This window comes from Barbus barbus (genome assembly GCF_936440315.1).
Source record: "Barbus barbus genome assembly, chromosome: 42".
In the NCBI taxonomy this organism is placed as follows: domain Eukaryota; kingdom Metazoa; phylum Chordata; class Actinopteri; order Cypriniformes; family Cyprinidae; genus Barbus; species Barbus barbus.
This window is the reverse complement of record NC_136720.1, coordinates 15,301,205-15,321,812: the sequence shown is the minus strand read 5'-3', so window position 1 is coordinate 15,321,812 and position 20,608 is coordinate 15,301,205. Positions and strand designations below refer to the sequence as shown.

Here is a 20,608-nt window from a genome sequence, read left to right as displayed (position 1 = left end):
CTTGTCCTTCCCTTCGCCTCTCTATTAATGTGCTTGGACACAGAGCTCGGTGAACAGCCAGCCTCTTTAGCAATGACCTTTTGTGTCTTGCCCTCCTTGTGCAAGGCGTCAATGGTCGTCTTTTGGACAACTGTCAAGTCAGCAGTCTTCCCCATGATTGTGTAGCCTACAGAACTAGACTGAGAGACCATTTAAAGGCTTTTGCAGGTGTTTTGAGTTAATTAGCTGATTAGAGTGTGGCACCAGGGGTCTTCAATATTGAACATTTTCACAATATTCAAATTTTCTGAGATACTGAATTTGGGACTTTCATTAGTTGTCAGTTATAATCACCAAAATTAAAGGAAATAAACATTTGAAATATATCAGTCTGTGTGTAATGAATGAATCTAATATACAAGTTTCACTTTTTGAATGGTATTACTGAAATAAATAAACTTTTTCACGATATTCTAATTTTATGACCAGCACCTGTATATATATTAAGAAAAATATGTTCTTTATATTTAATATACTTATATATAATATAAAATATAACTATAAATGTATACACATGTACATTTTTCAAAATATATACTGTATGTATTTATATATACATAATAAATAAACAGTACACATACACTCACCGGCCACGTTATTAGGTACACCTGTTTAATTGCTTGGTAACACAAATTGCTAATCAGCCAATCACATGGCAGCAACTCAATGCATTTAGGCATCTAGATGCGGTGAAGATGACTTGCTGAAGTTCAAACCGAGCATCAGAATGGGGAAGAAAGGGGATTTAAGTGACTTTGAACGTGGAATGGTTGTTGGTGCCAGACGGGCTGGTCTGAGTATACCATCTCTAGGGTTTACAGAAAATGGTCCGAAAAAGAGAAAATATCCAGTGAGCGGCAGTTGTGTGGACAAAAATGCTTTGTTGATGTCCGAGGAGAATGGGCAGACTTATTAGAGATGATAGAAAGGCAACAGTAACTCAAATAACCACTCGATACAACCAAGGTATGCAGAATACCATCTCTGAACACCCAACACGTCGAACTCTGAAGCAGATGCGCTACAGCAGCAGAAGACCACACCGGGTGCCGCTTCTGTTAGCTAAGAACAGGAAACGGAGACTACAATTCACACAGGCTCCCCAAAATTGGACAATAGAAGATTGGAAAAACGTTGCCTGGTCTGATGAGTCTCGATTTCTGCTGCGACATTCAGATGGTAGGGTCAGAATCTGGCATTAAGAACATGAAAGCATGGATCCATCCTGCCTTGTCTCAACGGTTCAGGCTGGTGGTGGTGGTGTAATGGTGTGGGGGATATTTTCTTGGCACACTTTGGGCCCCTTAGTACCAATTGAGCATCGTTTAAACACCACAGCCTACCTGAGTATTGTTTCTGACCATGTCCATCCCTTTATGACTACAGTGTACCCATCTTCTGATGGCTACTTCCAGCAGGATAATGCACCATGTCACAAAGCTCAAATCATCTCAGACTGGTTTCTTGAACATGACAATGAGTTCACTTTACACAAATGGCCTCCACAGTCACCAGATCTCAATCCAATAGAGCACTTTTGGGATGTGGTGGAACGGTAGATTCGCATCATGGATGACCAGCTGACAAATCTGCAGCAACTGCGTGATGCTATCATGTCAATATGGACCAAAATCTCTGAGGAATGTTTCCAACACCTTGTTGAATCTATGCCACGAAGAATTAAGGCAGTTCTGAAGGCAAAAGGGGGTCCAACCCGGTACTAGCAAGATGTACCTAATAAAGTGCCCAGTGAGTGTATATTATGTAAACTATTTTGCATGCAATTAATTGCGATTAATCGTTTGACGGCACTAAAAATAATATATGATATTAATTTTATATATAATATTTATTTAAATTTATGTACAAATAATTGATTGTTGATTACATATTTTTTATGGTTCTTGTAGATATAATTATGTCATTAATGTTTATTCATATTAATATATTTTTTCTCTTGTGACCGTCCTAAAGAATGACAAATGGCGCCTCAAGTATATTGAGGAATGAGACAGACTTGTTTTCTTCTGTCTAGTTTTTAATCTGGTAAGATTTGTTGTTTTGTAATCTATTTCAGAGACCATACACATTTAGGGTATATGCTTCTTATCCATTATTATTCCCTTCAAGAAGATACATAAATTGCAAGTAATTTGTTGGCAGAGCCCAGCAGATTTTTATATATGTAGTGTCAGCGGGGAAACCCCATCAGCCACTCACTGTTCATTCATAAAAAACGATTAGCTGGTATATTTGAGACGCTTCATTGCTGAAGGTGTAAACATATCAATACTTTCCTTCCTCTTCTTTTCATTAATTAGCTATTAAAAGTGCACACGAATGGAAATTTCCCTTCAGCAGCTCTAAAAAGCATCCTAGCTTACAGATGTAAGTGTAGCCAGCCCTGCGAGCATGTCTTCAAACGTCATAACAGTAATGTAGCCTTATTATTTTTAAAGGAAGGGTTAACTAATCGCTCTGAAAGGTTCGTGGTCCGGCCCCGTTGTAAATCAATGGGACTTGACCTATAGCTGAAGACTAATTCATTCAACATTCCCCCACCCTGATGATTATAAATATCAAGGACAGACTTCACAGTCTTCACTTTTGATCTTGCCTCTGAGACTCAACAGCTGAAGAGAACATCTGACACTATGAAAGTAAGTCCACATTCATGCTTAAATTTGTCTCGTTTAGCAATTAACTTCTAAATAGACAGAACAATAAAAAGATAGAAGCTAATGTGAATACCTGGAATTTAGTCATTTTAATCTTGTATTGATACTTTTGTGCATAACTAACAATGAAAAGAGGCTAATATACAGTGATACACAAGGCTGATTACAATGTTCTTGATAAATTTTATGATATATTTTAACACGACTTTCAGGATTTAAGGACTCTTGCGGCTTACGCACTTGCGCTTTTACTTCTGGCAACATTTGTGTCCCATTCCTGGAGTGCACCCATGGTATGATATAGTATTATTCATTTAAACATTTACTATTTTAATTTAAACAATTATTAGAATCCTTTTTTTTTTAATTGAAAAATGTTATAAACATTTAATATTTTTTATAAATAAATATGATATATTTTTTATAATAAAAAAAAGTTCTACATGAGAGTGCAAATAATGTGTCATTTTTATTTATATTTTCACTATGTACATTTTTTAAATTGTAATTATTAGCTTTTTATTTTTAATTATGTTCTACATAAAACAGTGCAAATAATCCTTTTTTTTTTTTTAATTAAAGGGCAGTTTTCAGCGTCGGAATTGGACGCCCCAAGCCATGTTATATCTGAAGGGCACACGTATGTTACTGCTGTTTTTCAATCATATTTGTGTTTAAAACTGCATATACGATTACTTTTGTTCTGTACGATTTTGAATGAACTTTTATTGTTTATAATAGAGGGACGGCGCTTTGTGTCAGAAGACAGAAATGAAGGGGACTTGTATGACACAATACGCTTAGGTATGAATAATTATTTAAAAATCTCAGAGTTATTGACTTCTAAACTGTTATTTATGCTTGCTGAGACTTTAAAGCGGGAAAAATACAACTTTTTTATACTAAGAAAGTGTAATAATAACTGTAAGCTTGTAAATAAATATTAGTATTAATACGTAAACTGTCCTTCTCCACAGAGTCACGTAGCCAAAACACAGAAAACCTGAGCATCTCTAAAGCGGCTGCATTTCTCTTTAATGTTCTCCAGCAAGCCAGAGACGAGGAAGAGCCTTACTAAAACCAGCTAAAAGAGCACCAACAACTCACTCTTTCATCTGAATACTTCCCGTTTTGTGAGCCATGTGGAATTTAATGTTTTCAAGTTCATCCTCTGCTACAATGATGCCCGTGTTAGACATCTCTGAAGGTTCATCACTCACTGTTCAACACTATTACAGCTAGATTTGAGTAATGTAGAGTTCTGTGTGTCTCCAGATTGTTTGTATGTTTCCACTTGGACTGACCATTGAAATAAAGACCGATATTAAGTTTTGTTTCCCTTTATTTCTTTCAGGCCAACTATTTGGGTTCTTTTTTTCAAGACATATCATCTTGGAAAAGAGACTATTTATGATGATTGAAATTATGTGTAATATAAAATTAACTGTACAGATTTTTTTTGCCCTTTTCATTTTCTCATGTTAAATCAACATGTGAATTGACTGGTCTGTAAAATACATATTTGCGAATGTGAACATTTTCTCAATTAATTAAACTGAATTTGCACTGATAACCACTATTGTGAGTGTGACTTTTTAATAAAACACGGATGGGATTTTTTTTTGTGGTTGAGCTCCTACATAGTGCCTTGCTAAAGTATTCATACCCCTTCAGTTTTTTTTTCACGTTATGTTGCAGCCTTATGTTAAACTGCTTTAAATTACTTTTTTTCCCACATCAATCTACACTCCATACACCATAATGACAAAGCAAAAACAGAATTAAAAACAAATAAAAAAACTGAAATAAGTACATTGCATAAGTATTCATACCTTTAACTCAGTACTTAGCTGAAGCACCTTTACAGCCTCAAGTTTTTTGGGTATGGTGCAACAAGCTTTGCACATCACCACACTTTACTTTTGGGATGGTACTCCGCTTTTCCTTCAAACATGATGCTTGGAATTGAGGTTCATCAGACCAGAGAATTTTGTTTCTCACAATCTGAGAGTTCTTTAGGTGCTTTGTTGCAAATTCCAAGTGTGTTTTCATGTGTCTTCACTGAGGAGAGGATTGAGTCTTGCCACACCGCCATAAAGCCCAGATCGGTGGAGTGTTGCAGTAATGTTTGTCCTTCTGTAAGTTTCTCCCATCTGTATATATGATCATGGAGCTAAACTAGAATGACCATCAGCTTCTTGGTCACCACTGTAACCAAGGCTCTTCTCCCTCAATTCTATCAGTTGGGCCAAGAAGCCAGCTCTAGGAAGAGTCCTAGCTGTTCCAAACATCTTCCATTATTGATAATGGAGGCTACATGCTTCTGTGAACCTTCAATGCGGCAGAATTTTTTGATCTTATCCCCAGAGCTGTGCCTTGACACAATCCTGTCTCTGAGCTATACAGGCAGTTCTTATGACCTCAAGGCTTGGTTTTTGCTCTGATATGCATTTCCAGCTGTTAGACCTTTTATTAAGACGTAGGTGCCTTTCTAAATCATACCCATTCAATTGAATTTGCCACAGGTTAACTTCACTTTAAGTGTAGTAACATCTACTAGCAATATGAATGCTTCTGAGCTAAATTTCAACTGTCCCAGATAATGAATACTTATGCAATGGAACCATTAAAGTTTTTTTATTTTTAATAAATTTGCAAAGATGTTAAAAAAACAGTTTTTTGCTTTGCCATTATGGTGTATAGAGTGTAGAATGATGTGGAAAAAAGGAATTTAAAGCAGTTTAACAAGGCAGCAACATAAATCATGAAAAAAAAATGGAAGGAGTTTGAATACTTTCGCAAGGCACTGTATGTACGTAAAGGTGTCTTTTTCCACATTAGCACAAATTATTATAGCCTCATATGGCACCAATATGCCAAATTTGGTTTAAAAAACTAAAAATATGTCTGTTTGGTACCAAATTTCTATCCAAGAGAGACTTTTGCATTTTTTAATGAATACAATCTCTTTCATGATAAGTTGTAAGTATCGTAATATGATTTAAAAGTTGAACTGAAGAATTAACACACATTTTTCTGTCTTGGTATTTGATTTGTCCCACTTTTGCTTTAATGACAGCAGCATTTGAGTTGCATGAACTCTGCAAGTTCATGTCAAACCCGATGGTCATGTTCTCCAGCATGATTTGAGATGCTTAAGAGCATCCTGAGCTTCGATGGAAGCAAGAATCATATGTACAAATGATTTCACATGGTTCAGTTTTCATTAGTTACATGCTTAAATGGGTTATTTAATCCCAGATTTTTTATGTGATTAAGCACCACTATGTTAAAGATATCTTCCCATTCATACCCTGGTGATATTTTATCAATAATCCATTCGAAAGCTGTAGTCAGTCAAATGTAGCACATTCTCAGAGGGCAGGGGGTGTAAATATGTCCTAGAGTCTGAACTACTGGAGCAGGACGGTGCAGATCTTAATTCCCATTTTCCAGCGGTTGCTTGCTCTTACCCTCAGGCTCTGCACCCAGAGTGAACGGTGCCTTGATGTTCTGCCTGTCCCTCTCCGCTTCCTCCTCTTCGTCATAGGTGTCGTCATCTTCCTCATCACTGTGGTGAGGGGTGGAGTGGAGGGAAGCTGATGGGGATGGAGGGACGGAAGCGGGTCTGGGGTAATGGAAGCCTTGTGTCTGTGGAATAAAAAAGTTTTGGTTACTCATACAGATTCTGAATTAATGTGATCAAAAGTGATTGAAAACGAGTCATAATTACATTACAGACTTGTTTATTCATTTAATTGATATATACGCCAGATTTATCTGTCACTTTAATTTTCTGTGTGTGTGTGTGTGTGTGTGTGTGTGTGTAGTCTTAGTAAAGCATATGTGTAGATCATCTGTGAGTGAGTCTATGGGGATCACCAGAGTTCGAATGGAGATCAAGTCATTTTCCTGTGCAGGTAAATGTTATCCTGTCAATTAAACTCAAGAATGAAGCTCAACAGCAGTTCATCCTCATCACTGGAGTATTAGACGTCACACGTACATTCAATAACACTCGGAATAGCATGAGATGAGGTGGAACACAGTGGATATGAAGTATTTGCGCCACATCACCATAAACGTGATGCTGACAATGATTTCAAGATCTGTAATGTCTATGAATAATGTCATATAAACTTATCTTTCAGAGCAAGGTGTATTTGAGTAATTTTTTTTATAAATTAGTTTATTTCTTATGTATTTTTTTTTCCTGCTATGTATAACAACAACAACGCAGCACAAAAAGCCTCAGGGTAATTTTTTTTACGTTGCCCTTCATGGCTGCTTATAGCCTCAAGAAATAATCTAATCAAATTCACGATGCCCCAAGTACACAAAATATAAGCCCTTGACATGCATGCAACAAACATGAAACATAAACAAAAAAAATATAAAAATACTGCAAATGTCATATTAGGGGCTCTATGGACCTGATTTGATCAAAAATACAGTTAAAGCAATTTATTACATTATAAATTTAATTATTAATTTTAATTGAAGTACTACAATTTAAAATAACTGTTTTCTGTTTTAATGTATTTAAAATGTAATTTATTCCTATGATGGTAAAGCAAAATTTTCAGCATCCAGTCTTCAGTGTCCTTCATGATCATGACATGATCCTTCAGAAATCGTTCTAATATGCTGATGTGCTGTTCAAGAAACACTTCCTATTATTATCAATATTATTATCAACAGTTGTGATGCATAATTTATTTTATTTTTCATGATTCTTTCTTTATGATGAATAGAAAGTGTATTTTATATAATGTCCTTGCCCTTTAGGGTCTGTAATGTTCTCTTTGACAGTGATAGAAGGACATGATAGGGCATTAATGTGCGTCTGAGTGAGTGAGAGTGTTAGCAGGACTCACCGGTGCGATGTTAAGGTGGTCCATTTTGAATTTACCAGGGAAGGATCTGCTGAGGGCCAGATGTCGGGCATGCATGTAGAACTAAGCAGAGAGACACAATATTAACCAACGGAATAAAGTGAATCAGACCGGAATGAACAGCTGAGATGATACTCACCCGTCCGAGATACCTCCAGTCCAGCAGGTCAGAGAGTCTTTCTGTGCGATTGCGCTGGATTATTCGCTGTCTACGAGACTGCTGGCAGAATGAAAAGATGAACTGAGTCAGCTGGTTACACGACTCGTCCGCAGAACGGAACCGCCGGTCCACTATGTAGATTCCTATAACACATATGCAACAGCATAACTAGCTGTACCAGATTCAGTGTGTTATATTAAATATGAAGTGTATTGATACTGCAAATAAAAGACAAAGCTGTGCAGCTAGTTTTAGAAAGCAGTGACTTATTCACTCACCATATTCAGAGGGGTCAGATACATGTTCCTCCATGAAACAGCCAAACCCAGACAGATTGGTGGTCACGCTGGGGATGCCCATGACGGTACACTCACCTGAACACATTACAAAAGATGAGTCATATAATGCAATATATGGTGCAAAAAATGATATCATTATATGAGATCAGAGATCCCATGCGGTGTTCGGGGTAACGAGATCAAATAACTAGTAAAGTAGCGCATGACTTTTTAATGTACAAGAAAATTTAAATTTAGAATGATATCAACTTAGAATGATGCAAACTTGCAATAATTAAATATTTTTAATAACACAAATATGCTTTATATATTTAATCGCATTTTATTAACCAATGTCTTTGCTGCTAACCATCTATGATCCAATTCAACTATGAACAAAAATTACTGAAGTAAACTAACATTTATGCTTCTTTTTTTTATTGCCGAAGCATGTTAAACTTTCTTCTCCTGCATTCTACTGTATAGATGTGAATATACTTTTTCTTCAGCCTGAGGCTTATTCATTTCACATTTGGTGTGAAAGGGCTTTTGCGTTTGCCAAAAATATTACTTTTTATATTAAAACAAGCAAGCAAGCCTAGCCCAGATTTAAAAAGTAACGTAACACATTACTTTCCATAAAAAGTAACTAAGTAACATAATTAGTTACTTTTTCGGAGTACTTTTACAATATAAAAGTAACTTTCCCCAACACTGATCTTATGTATAAAAAAATGTTTATTTATGAAATACAAATACAATATATACACAAAAGAACAAAATATTATTAAACGTGGTAATTTTATTCTTTATTTTTTCCCTCCCAAAACCCTTTGAAAATGGACCCATATTAATATATAGTCAATCAAATCAAGCTCAAAGTTTCATTGAAACGTAAGATGTTGGATGTAAAAATATGTGAGCTAATAAAATGGAAGTGAAAGTGTATATGTGTTCTGTGTGAAACCTGGAGTGTAGCCCCATGGTTCATAGTAGGATGGAAACACTCCCAGATGGCAGCCACGCACAAACTCCTCATAGTCCATGGGCAGCAAGGGGCTGGTAGACGACAGGAACTCGGGATGGAACACAATCTGGTATAAAAACAATGAACACATTCATAATTAATCATGATAAATAATGAAAAAATATTTTAATGATTTAATTTTTTTTTTTAAACTTATAGATAATTTTTGCATAATAGTGTCACAGAAAAAGAACGCCCACCCCTGTGTCAACAGTACCACACGCTTGCATTGTTTTACTCTCGTGAACGCACGGTGAAGACTGACACAGAAGAGAAGAAATTGATGAACAAAGTCGTTATTTTTGTTTTCTTTGCACACAAGAAGTATTCTCGTGGCTTCATATAATTAAGGTTGAACTACTGATGTCACATGGACTATTTTAACGATGTCCTTACTACCTTTTTGGGCCTTGAACGTGTCAGTTGCGTTGCTGTCTATGCAGGGTCAGAAAGCTCTCGGATTTCATCAAAAATATCTTAATTTGTGTTCCGAAGATGAACAAGTGTCTTACGGGTTTGGAACAACATGAGGGTGAGTAATTCATGACAATTTTCATTTTTGGATGACCTATCCCTTTAATATGGAGCCCTACATTTTAGCTGCTTTTAATTAAAGTCTACTGGCATAAGACATAGATAACTGTACACCTTCACTCTGTCATTGCGTCCATTGAAGAGGCCGATACGGCGGATGTTGCTCAGGATTGGGTCTGTGGAGTCGTCCAGCATGTTGTGAGTTGTTACTGGAGGAAGAGAGTGTCTCTATGGAGAACAAATGCATGGATGCAGCTACATGTGAGTATATTTGACAGTGTATTGAAAATAAAAACAGCAATAAGCAGTCATTAAATAAAAATCATTTATAATTTTTATCAAACCATTTATTTTCAATAATAATAATTTTAAAAAATCTTAATATCAAAATTGGTTGCCTGCTCTGCTTCTCTGTTTCTACTTGCACCATTTTAATGCTTTCTATACATTATTTTTGCTATTAAATTCCAGAGACCGGGTCACTCACAGGAAAAGAGTAAATGGACTTTAACTCTCCAGAAATATATTAGACTCATTTCTTATTCTCATTCCTTCTTATAAACAACCACCAGCGCTAACAGATCAATATCTCTCCCCGAAATATTGATACCCAGATAAATCTAACCGGAGTGGCTGTATATTGACTGGTTGCTCATAACACTGCCATTAAAACGCTGTAGAATAAATCTCAGTAACACATTCAATCGATCGACTGCAGACAGTCAGGAAACATGGTTAAATACGTCACTAAACTCTGTAACAAGTAATCCAGCAGAGTGATGCAGGGGATTCCACCGCAGATTTACAGAGGCTTAGTATGTCGATATTCACTATAACCTGAGCCTGACCTTTGATTAGAGTCCATTCATAAAAAAACATGTTGGGAGGATGAATGAAACCCCCCAAGAACGCTTATTCATTAGTTTGGTGATGTCCATCTTTAGACCCATATCCTAGTTTGCCCTAAAACACAACGATTAAGTGATGAGGTCAAAAAGGGGAGGAAATAATAACTAGATTTTAATTTTCCCCTTTTATTAAAACCTATGAGTATGTTAAGTTTAGTACATAAGAAATCATGTACAGTATTATCCTATTGGGATTTATTTTGTGATAATGCCCTGCTGACTGTATGTTTTTTGTTTCATAGCTACTTATCAAATAAATAAATGGACATGAAATATTGATTAGAATTTAAATTATTTTAGCATGTGAGAAGAGAGCATGGTGTAAAGCAAAATATATGCGCGCACTCACACACACACACACTTGCAATACACTTGCCATTTATGTAGTTACATGAGTGTTATACCATAATTAAACTAAACAACACGCCTTTTTAATACAAAACTGGATAATTATTTGCAGAAGTGTACTCTAAACATCAGTTTGGTTCATTTTTAAATGTGGCCTCGTGTTGTAAGAACTGTGTAACATTTTGTCTGACCTGTGTTGCATAAATGGCCCTCTTCATGATTGTGAAATCATCTCTGTCCAGAATTTTGCTCATGTCTGGGATCTCACCCCTGTGAACACAAGAGAGCTTCATTAGAGGAGATCCTATCTGAAATGACCCATTGACATCACACAATGTCATTATGAATAATCTGACATCTCCCTGGGGAGGTGTGGTGTACTCTCATCAACACCTGGATAATGCTGTGAAATATCAACACTTGAAGGTTACACAGCCACTCCAGTTTATGATGTCAGATGTTCATACTTCCTGATAATTAGTATATACTGACAACATTTACTGTCGCATCTACTTGAGCCCTGTTATGACAGCTCTGTATGAGGAAATCACCAACCTTAACAAGCTCTCGTAAAGCCTTTTTCCAAACTTTTCCTTCACTGACTGAGCGGTGTCCCTGAGAGATAGACAAAAGACATATTTGAGAAGTCTTAAGCCATCTAAAAATAAGAGGCATTTCTGGAACAAGGCTTCCTTTCATTGTCTAATAAATAATATTAATATAGCTTGGGAAAGCTGATTCAGTATCAGGGCTCTACAAGTGTTATAAGCTACAAGAATAAATAATAATTTTTATTAATAATTAATATATTTTAAATTCATGTTTTCTTATATTATTACTGTTTAATTTTGTACACATAAAATTATATATAAATATTTATACATAATTTATATAGAACTATAATATATAATATTATTTCATTAATACCCTGAAACTGGTCAAAGGTTATACACTCAAGAAGTTACGCACCACAGCTGCTTGCGTACAGCCTGTCCTTTAAGAGACTCCACGTTGAAGTTGTTGGTTTTGGCAGGCATGATGAAAAACACAATCACTGTAACATCATTCTTATGAACCTGTCAGTCAGCATGATCACAAACACACAATCAGAAATGAACATTTTTTGCTTCGACTGGCACTAGATTATTACATTTTGTGAAGAAACTAGAAGTGTTTTCTAAAGTTCAGCGGTGACTGTTCATACTGTACCCTTAGCAAGTAGTTTAATCTGGACAGAGATTCAAGAAACAGGTCTGCTCCTTTTTTAGAAAACTCATATCGTCCTGCGATGAAAAAGAATAAGGTCTTTTCCAGATTGAAATCCAGATGGCTGCCAATGAAAAGAGACTTTTTAAAAATTATAACCAGTAAAAAATGTGTTATTGTGCAGTCAGAAAAGAGCTCTAACCCGTAGAAGTGGCCCCTAACAAACTCCTGGATCTTGGCTTTGTTCATGGAGTGCAGGTTCTGGAACTCATGCATGGCTGAGAACTTCCTAACATTCAGACCATTTGGGGTGACGACATCTGCAAGGACCATAGATGCAAACATGATCTTTTCAACATAATATATTTAGAAGCCAGTAAGAGCAGATGAGGTGCTTTGCCATGCAGAGGATACCAGGTTGTCTGTGGAGCATATGATTGGCCTCCACAGCTGTGATCTGGGACACGGTGGTGAAGACATGTGCACAGTGTACCGCTGCTCTCTCCAAACAATACCGATGGTAGATCTGTCTCTCCCCTGCCTCTTGGTCTATGTTAAACTGCATGAAATGGATAATTAAATGAGATGGAAATTACCAGATTAAAAAGGGAAGACTATGGACTAATGTTATGCAGAGTCCAAAATTCATTTTTGCAACCTTTTCTGAAATAAGAATTTACAATTTATAAGTCTCAGAGCTTTCCCCTCATCAGCAGGTGAAGGAAGTCTCTGTGAGGCCAAAAGGCAATCGCATCAGCCAGTAAATCATAAGATGCTGTCAATTATTCTTCAGTCAACCCCTGCAACCTTCAGGCATGATGACCTTTATGCTCCCTACACCAGTCCCAATTATCACTGCATGCACTCACACCTGCTCAGTTCCACCTCTAATAAGAGTCCACTACACTAACCGGCTTGATTGATTTCTGTGGGACACACTTCAAATAGCAGAAAATGTGAGGGATGTTGTATTTTATGTCTTATGTCTTTTGAATTGTTATATTTTGTAACATGTTTTTTTTTTCCCTTTTAAATAAATCAATTTTAAGCCAAATACATAAATACATAAATATTTTTTTATTTTAAATAAATTTTAAGCCAAATAAATAAATACATAAATATTTTTTTATTTTAAAAATTGTGTATTTAAAAAAAAACTAATTTTAGCCAGGGGCTGCAGGATGACAGTTATACTTAGATGATTAATATAATAATTAATTCATATTATATTATAAGAGAATACATTATTAATATAAATATTATAAATCTATTAATATAGTTATTAATAATGTTTTCATTATTTTTTAATGTTTAAAAATTGTAAAATGCGGAAAAAAAAGTAAATAAAATCATGAAATTGTATTTATAAAAAATTAAATCCTATTTTCCCCCACCCCAATAACTATTATTTTTCTGAAAAGCATACATTTCTTGAAACTTCCGGATTGTGGCTAGATTAATTTGCCTATATAGACACCTATATATCTCCAGGGCTAGCCAGTGGGTTTGTGGGGCCCCAGGTAAGATCATTAAATTGGGGGCCTATTTTTATGATCTTACCAATACTGACATATTAATAAAACTACTTAATCGACACAAACATGAATAAAATGACTAAAAATAAACAAACTGTAGGTTAATGACAAATATTGTGTGCATTTTTTTTTACAACATTAAGTTAAAATCTATGTGAATAACTAAATAACAGCGTATATTTTAGGTTCAATGACTGGCCACCATTTCAACATTAAGTGTTTCACTTCTATAAGTTTACCCAAATAGTGTTGTGGCCCAGTAGTGCACAAAACAACGAAATCCTCCCAATACTAATTTCTAATTTTGCTGTGCAAATTTTGTTGTGTTGTGCTAATTTCATTGTGTTGTAGCTTGTTTCCATTGTGTTGTAGAGATTTCGTTGTGTTGTGCACTACTGGGCCACTGTACAGGTACATCTAAAAAAAATTAGAATATCGTGAAAAAGGTCAATATTTTTTGTCACTCATTTCAGAAAGTGAAACCCATATATTATATAGATTCATTACACACAGAGTGAAATATTTCAAGCCTTTATTTCTTGAAATTTTGATGATTATGGCTTACAGATAATGAAAACCCAAAATTCAGTGTCTCAGAAAATTAGAATATTACATAAGATCAATAAAAAAAGGATATTTTAAACAGAAATGTCAGGCTTCTGAAAAGTATGTTCATTTCTATGCACTCAATACTTGGTTGGGCCTCCTTTTACATGAATTACTGCATCAATGCGGCGTGGCATGGAGGCAATCAGCCTGTGGCACTGCTCAGGTGTAATGGAAGCCCAGATTGCTTTGATAGCGGCCTTCAGGTCATCTGCATTGTTGGGTCTGGTGTCTCTCATCTTCCTCTTGACAATACCCTATAGATATGGGGTTCAGGTCAGGCGAGTTTGCTGGCCAATCAAGCACAGTAACACCATGGTCATTGAACCAACGTTTGGTAACTTTGGCAGTGTGGGCAGGTGCCAAGTCCTGCTGGAAAATGAAATCAGCATCTCCATAAAGCTTGTCAGCAGAAGGAAGCATGAAGTGCTCTAAAATTTCCTGGTAGATGGCTGCGTTGACTGTGGACTTCAGAAAACACAGTGGACCAACACCAGCAGATGACATGGCAGCCCAAATCATCACTGACTGTGGAAACGTCACACTGGACTTCAAGCAACATGGATTCTGTGCCTCTCCACTCTTCCTTCAGACTCTGGGACCTTGATTTCCAAATGAAATGCAAAATTTACTTTAATCTGAAAAGAGGACTTTGGACCACTGAGTAACAGTCCAGTTCTTTTTCTCCACAGCCCAGGTAAGATGCTTCTGACATTGTGGCTTGGTAGTCCTTTTCCTGAAGACGTCTGAGCGTGGTGACTACTAATGCACTGACTCCAGCTTCAGTCCACTCCTTGTGAAGCTCTCCCAAGAGTTTGAATCAGCTTTGCTTGGCAGCATTCTCAAGCTTGCGGTTATCCCTGTTGCTTGTGCACCTTTTCCTACCCAAATTCTTTGCATTTAATATGCTTTGATACAACACTCTGTAAACAGCCACACCTTTCAGTAATGACCCTCTGTGACTTACCCTCTTTGTGGAGGGCGTCAATGTTCGTCTTCTGGATCATTGCCAAGTCAGCAGTCTTCTCCATTATTGTGGCTTCAAAGAACAAGAGATACTCTGAATTTATACTGTAGGGATGGTCATTAATTAAAACTCAAATGTAAATATTCTAATATTTTGAGATACTGATTTTTGACTTTCATGAGCTGTAAGCTCTAATCATCAAAATTCAAACAAAAAAAAGAATCTAAAATATATGAAAGTTTCACTTTTTGAAATAAGTTACAAGAAAAAATGTACTTTTTCACGATATTCAAATTTTTTTAGATGTTTAGATGTTCATTCAAAGAAATGATTGAAAGTACAAATAAATCATGTAGAGATTAATACGAGGTCATAAAAAATGCTTCAGTATTACAGAATTGATGGATACCTTTGAACTTGTACACAAACACTTGCAGCACAATGAAAAAGAAAAGTCCACACAATGTGCAAAAGTGAATAGAATTTAAAAATCAGTGAAAACCAAGTACGATAAAGAATTTATACATAAGTCTGTATCACCTGCAGGACAAGCCGCCCATGTATATCCCAAATACACTGAACAAAATTATAAATGCAACACTTTTGTTTTTACCTCCATTTTTCATGAGCTGAACTCAAAGATCTAAGACTTTTTCTATGTACACAAAAGGCCTGTTTCTCTCAAATATTCTTCACAAATCGGTCTAAATCTGTGTTAGTGAGCACTTCTCCTTTGCAGAGATAATCCATCCACCTCACAGGTGTGGCATATCAAGATGCTGATTAGACAGCATGATTATTGCACAGATGTGCCTTAGGCTGGCCACAATAAAAGGTCACTCTAAAATGTGCAGTTTTATCACACAGCACAATGCCACAGATGTCGCAAGTTTTGAGGGAGCGTGCAATTGGCATGCTGACTGCAGGAATGTCCACCAGAGCTGTTGCCCGTGAATTGAATGTTCATTTCTCTACCATAAGCCGTCTCCAAAGGCATTTCAGAGAATTTGGCAGCACATCCAACCGGCCTCACAACCGCAGACCACGTGTAACCACACCAGCCCAGGACCTCCACATCCAGCATCTTCACCTCCAAGATCGTCTGAGACCAGCCACCCGGACAGCTGCTGCAACAATCGGTTTGCATAACCAAAGAATTTCTGCACAAACTGTCAGAAACCGTCCCAGGGAAGCTCATCTGCATGCTCGTCGTCCTCATCGGGGTCTCAACCTGACTGCAGTTAGTCATCGTAACCGACTTGAGTGGGCAAATGCTCACATTCGATGACGTCTGGCACTTTGGAGAGGTGTTCTCTTCAAGGATGAATCCCGGTATTCAATGTACAGGGCAGATGGCAGAGTGTATGGTGTCGTGTGGGTGACCGGTTTGCTGATGTCAACGTTGTGGATCGAGTGGCCCATGGTGGCGGTGGGGTTATGGTATGGGCACGCGTATGTTATGGACAACGAACACAGGTGCATTTTATTGATGGCATTTTGAATGCACAGAGATACCGAGACGAGATCCTGAGGCCCATTGTTGTGCCATTCATCCACGACCATCACCTCATGTTGCAGTATGATAATGCACGGCTCCATGTTGCAAGGATCTGTACACAATTTCTGGAAGCTGAAAACATCCCAGTTCTTGCATGGCCAGCATACTCACCGAACATGTCACCCATTGAGCATGTATGGGATGCTCTGGATCGGAGTATACGACAGCGTGTTCCAGTTCCTGCCAATATCCAGCAACTTCACACAGCCATTGAAGAAGAGTGGACCAACATTTCACAGGCTACAATCAACAACCTGATCAGATGTGTTGCACTGCGTGAGGCAATGGTGGTCACACCAGATACTGACTGGTTTTCGGACCCCCCAGACCCCTCCAATACAGTAAAACTGCACATTTTAGAGTGGCCTTTTATTGTGGCCAGCCTAAGGCACACCTGTGCAATAATCATGCTGTCTAATCAGCGTCTTGATATGCCACACCTGTGAGGTGGATGGATTATCTCGGCAAAGGAGAAGTGCTCACTAACACAGATTTAGACAGATTTGTGAACAATATTTGAGCGAAATAGGCCTTTTGTGTACATAGAAAAAGTCTTAGATCTTTGAGTTCAGCTCATGAAAAATGGGGGCAAAAACAAAAGTGTTGCTTTTATAATTTTGTTCAGTGTATATAAAATAACTAGTTATAATATGTAAGGGCCTTTGAATACTGTGTCGGAAAAACAGGTTGAGAAAAACTGGTTTACCCTGTCAAAACAATCCTCACCTTGTCCAGGTTGTTATAGAAGTCTGCATTACCAGCACACAAGTACCGGCCCAGTAGGGTGGCATGTGTGGTAAAAACAGTTGCCAAGGGAATCTTTCGGGAGCGGCTCAGTACAAGTCCTGTCCCAGCCTGCCACTCGTGGAAATGAGCAATTACGTTGGGCTTGTCCTGTAGTTGGTCTGTTAACTGCAGAGGGAGACAGACAGGTTAAACATCATCAGCACATTACTCCATCAAACCCCAATCTTTTATCCCACAAAGTTAGCATACACTAAATCAATTCATATTTTATCTAGGATAGACTAGAAAAGTACAGGTAAAACTACAAAAATAATCCAGTGTAATCCAGGCAAGCAAAATGAGATTGTTTTAGTGTGGCGTTTCTTCACCTCCTTGAAGAACCAGGCCACAAGAGAACCAAAGATGAGTGAGTCGTTGGCCTCCCTGTCATAATAGGGCAGCCCGATGCTGCACGCGTTCCACAGATCCCCCTTCCAGCGGTCCAGGTTCCAGGCAGCAGCCCCAATATCAAAGAGGATGACGTATGGACTACCCTCAATCAACCAGCGGCCAAAGTGCACCTGCATAGAGAGGAAGTGAGGGCCAAAATCGATACTAATAAAAACCGTAGGTGGTGTGAAGATGTCCCTTTTATTTCAATTATTAATATTTGTAATTATTTTTTATTTTATATTTAGTATATTTTATATTTTATTAAGTATTGTTTATATTCAGTTTGTTCATTATACATGTAAATATGTGTGTGTGTGTGTGTGTGTGTGTGTGTGTAAAAATATATTCAAAATGAATTGATTTGTTTGAATGGTTTTAGTGTTGTTGTTTTTTTTTACTAATAAAGGCCCTGTTGTTATATACCATGTCCTAAGGAATTATAAATAAAAGATAATTAATAAATAAATAGACCAATAACCAAAAAAACTTCCTCAAGTTTCCTCTCTAAAGTGATATTGTAGTGTCACCTGCTGGTCAAAATGAGACCAAGACAAATAAATAAAATATTTTTAATTGAATACATTGTTGCATAAAGCTGATTTATTTTCTATCTAGCTTTAATACTACCATCTGATATTGATACAGCAGGCATGTCAATGCCAGAAGTATCTTTTTAATTGGTCAAAGGACTACAACCCTCAACAAACCGGAACAAGGTCTACATATAAGATGCAGACCATGTGAAAGGACATCACCAATAACCAGGTGTGCATTACCTGGCAACCGTTGTCAATCAAGGAGTCCATGGCAGCTTTGATGGCTTGATTTGGAGGTTCACATTTCTCCACCTGGGTCTTGAAGTTGTGTTCATAGTAGGGTCCCATCATGATGTAGTTCTCTCCCCATTCGTCCACAGTGATCTTTGCTTTAGTCTGAATAACAGTGTATATACCCCCAACTGAAGACAGGCGCACAGTTGTGAAGGACATAAAACATTTATTAATGAGAAACAGAGAAGATTAGCTCAATTAGAACTTCAAACTACAACAGTTTTCAAAATAGATTTAAATCTGACTATTGATCTGAAGTTTAATGTTTAACCTATACAGCCCCACTGATACAAGAGTGTATGAATTCTGCACACATGCACACATTTTTCTAAATGACAGAACTATTTTCAAGCCTTCTGATAACGGATGAACAGTCTTGAGGTCAAATGCACTTTCAGGGGCCAAAATCACTACTATATTCTTTCTAAGGTTATACAATACATTTTTTTTTTTAAATGAGCTTGGTAATGAGAAATTGTAGAATTTAACGTTTTTAAAGTGATTCTTCAGTTATGGGCACTTTTGGCAATGGACCTTTAGAAATGTTATAATTTGCACACAATATGTGTGTCACAGGTTATTTCCCTTCTGAGCCATCATGAACAAATTATATTAGATATAATTTCCAGCATATCTAAAAGATGATTATTATGTGGTGGAAATGAAGGTGATGGAAAAGTACATAGTAATTTTAGAATAAAATGGCCTACACATATTTCTCTGGCAAAAGCTAATCTCACACCTAGCTTATCAAATACAATCATATTATTTTCATATCTTGTGTCAAAACTCTCTCTCTCACACACACACACACACACACACACACACACACACACACACACACACACACACACACTTTAGATTTATAATAGCTATATAAAATGTATAGTTAAATAATATAGCCCACAACCCATTGTGGGCACAAAACCCACAACAATTTTCTTGTAAATTCGAATGTTAACTATAATATTTAAGTAATAAAATGGCCTGTATATTTGTCTGGCAAAGGTTAATCTCAAAGTTAGCATGTATCATAAATATAATCAAATATTATATTCATACAATTGCATAATTGACAAAATGGCTTAAATTTGGAAATTACGCACAAAAAAAACTAAATTACATAAATTAAAACATGTAATACACTGAAAACACAGTGTTAAGTTCTTACCCTTATTGGTGACTTCCCACGAGACCTCAAAAAGCAAGAGGTCTTGCACAGGTAGACTTTCCTCTTCCCATAATGGAAGTCCACTTAATGATGTTATTGACAAAGATCTGGATAGTCGCATCTCACAAACTCTTACAAATCGTTTTTATCTGTCAACTGCTGTTGCAAATGCGAAATAGGCCGAATTACTACTACTGTGGTAAAAGTAAAGAAGCTAAAACCATCTAAACAGCCACAAAGACTGTTTCTCTTCAAGTTAAAGGAGCGCCTGGAGGTCCTGGACACACTGTGAGCTGTTGCTCTATCTCTTCCTCTAACCTTTAGTGAAGTCTAAAAAAAACCTGCATGTGCACAGTGTGATCGCCAGTCTGAAGTCCACAGACATCAAGGAGAAATATTTGGCCGCTGCGCGCGAACCCCTCTGACCGGGACGGCACGCGCACACGCACCTGGTGCATATTCCTAGTCCATCTAATACTTCTATAAAACAAACAGCACATCATGGATAGATCCTTTTTCACAAGACTATTATAAAAAAATAAAACAGAGTAAAGGACAAAAAGTAAATACACAAGTAGCCTAAATACACACATGACGCACGTCTACGCGTTTTTGACGTTTAACTTCTGAACGACAACATTTGGTATTTGTTTTTATAGAGAAAATACAGTTTTTACAGGACAGTCCGG

General features: G+C 36.9%; 2 protein-coding genes across 2 annotated transcripts; one reads left to right on the top strand and one right to left on the bottom strand.

The window, feature by feature from the left end:
- Positions 1-2,693: 2,693 nt before the first annotated feature.
- LOC306861850 (spexin prohormone 1) lies at positions 2,694-3,795 on the top strand (the record flags this gene model as incomplete). The annotated part of the gene is made up of 5 exons (XM_079404330.1): positions 2,694-2,699; positions 2,930-3,010; positions 3,300-3,357; positions 3,459-3,521; positions 3,695-3,795. 5 exons carry the CDS (start codon positions 2,694-2,696, stop codon positions 3,793-3,795), a joined length of 309 nt encoding a protein of 102 aa, XP_079260456.1.
- LOC306861687 (glycogen [starch] synthase, liver-like) lies at positions 3,200-20,311 on the bottom strand. Its single transcript, XM_079404091.1, has 16 exons — positions 19,920-20,311; positions 18,695-18,876; positions 17,855-18,046; positions 17,466-17,651; positions 12,488-12,632; positions 12,276-12,393; positions 12,077-12,197; positions 11,837-11,943; positions 11,423-11,482; positions 11,059-11,137; positions 9,726-9,839; positions 9,018-9,144; positions 8,051-8,146; positions 7,752-7,915; positions 7,595-7,675; positions 3,200-6,368 (listed from the first exon to the last, which is right to left on the bottom strand). Exons 1-16 carry the CDS (start codon positions 20,038-20,040, stop codon positions 6,156-6,158), a joined length of 2,106 nt encoding a protein of 701 aa, XP_079260217.1. The 5' UTR covers positions 20,041-20,311; the 3' UTR covers positions 3,200-6,155.
- Between the last annotated feature and the right edge of the window lie 297 nt (positions 20,312-20,608).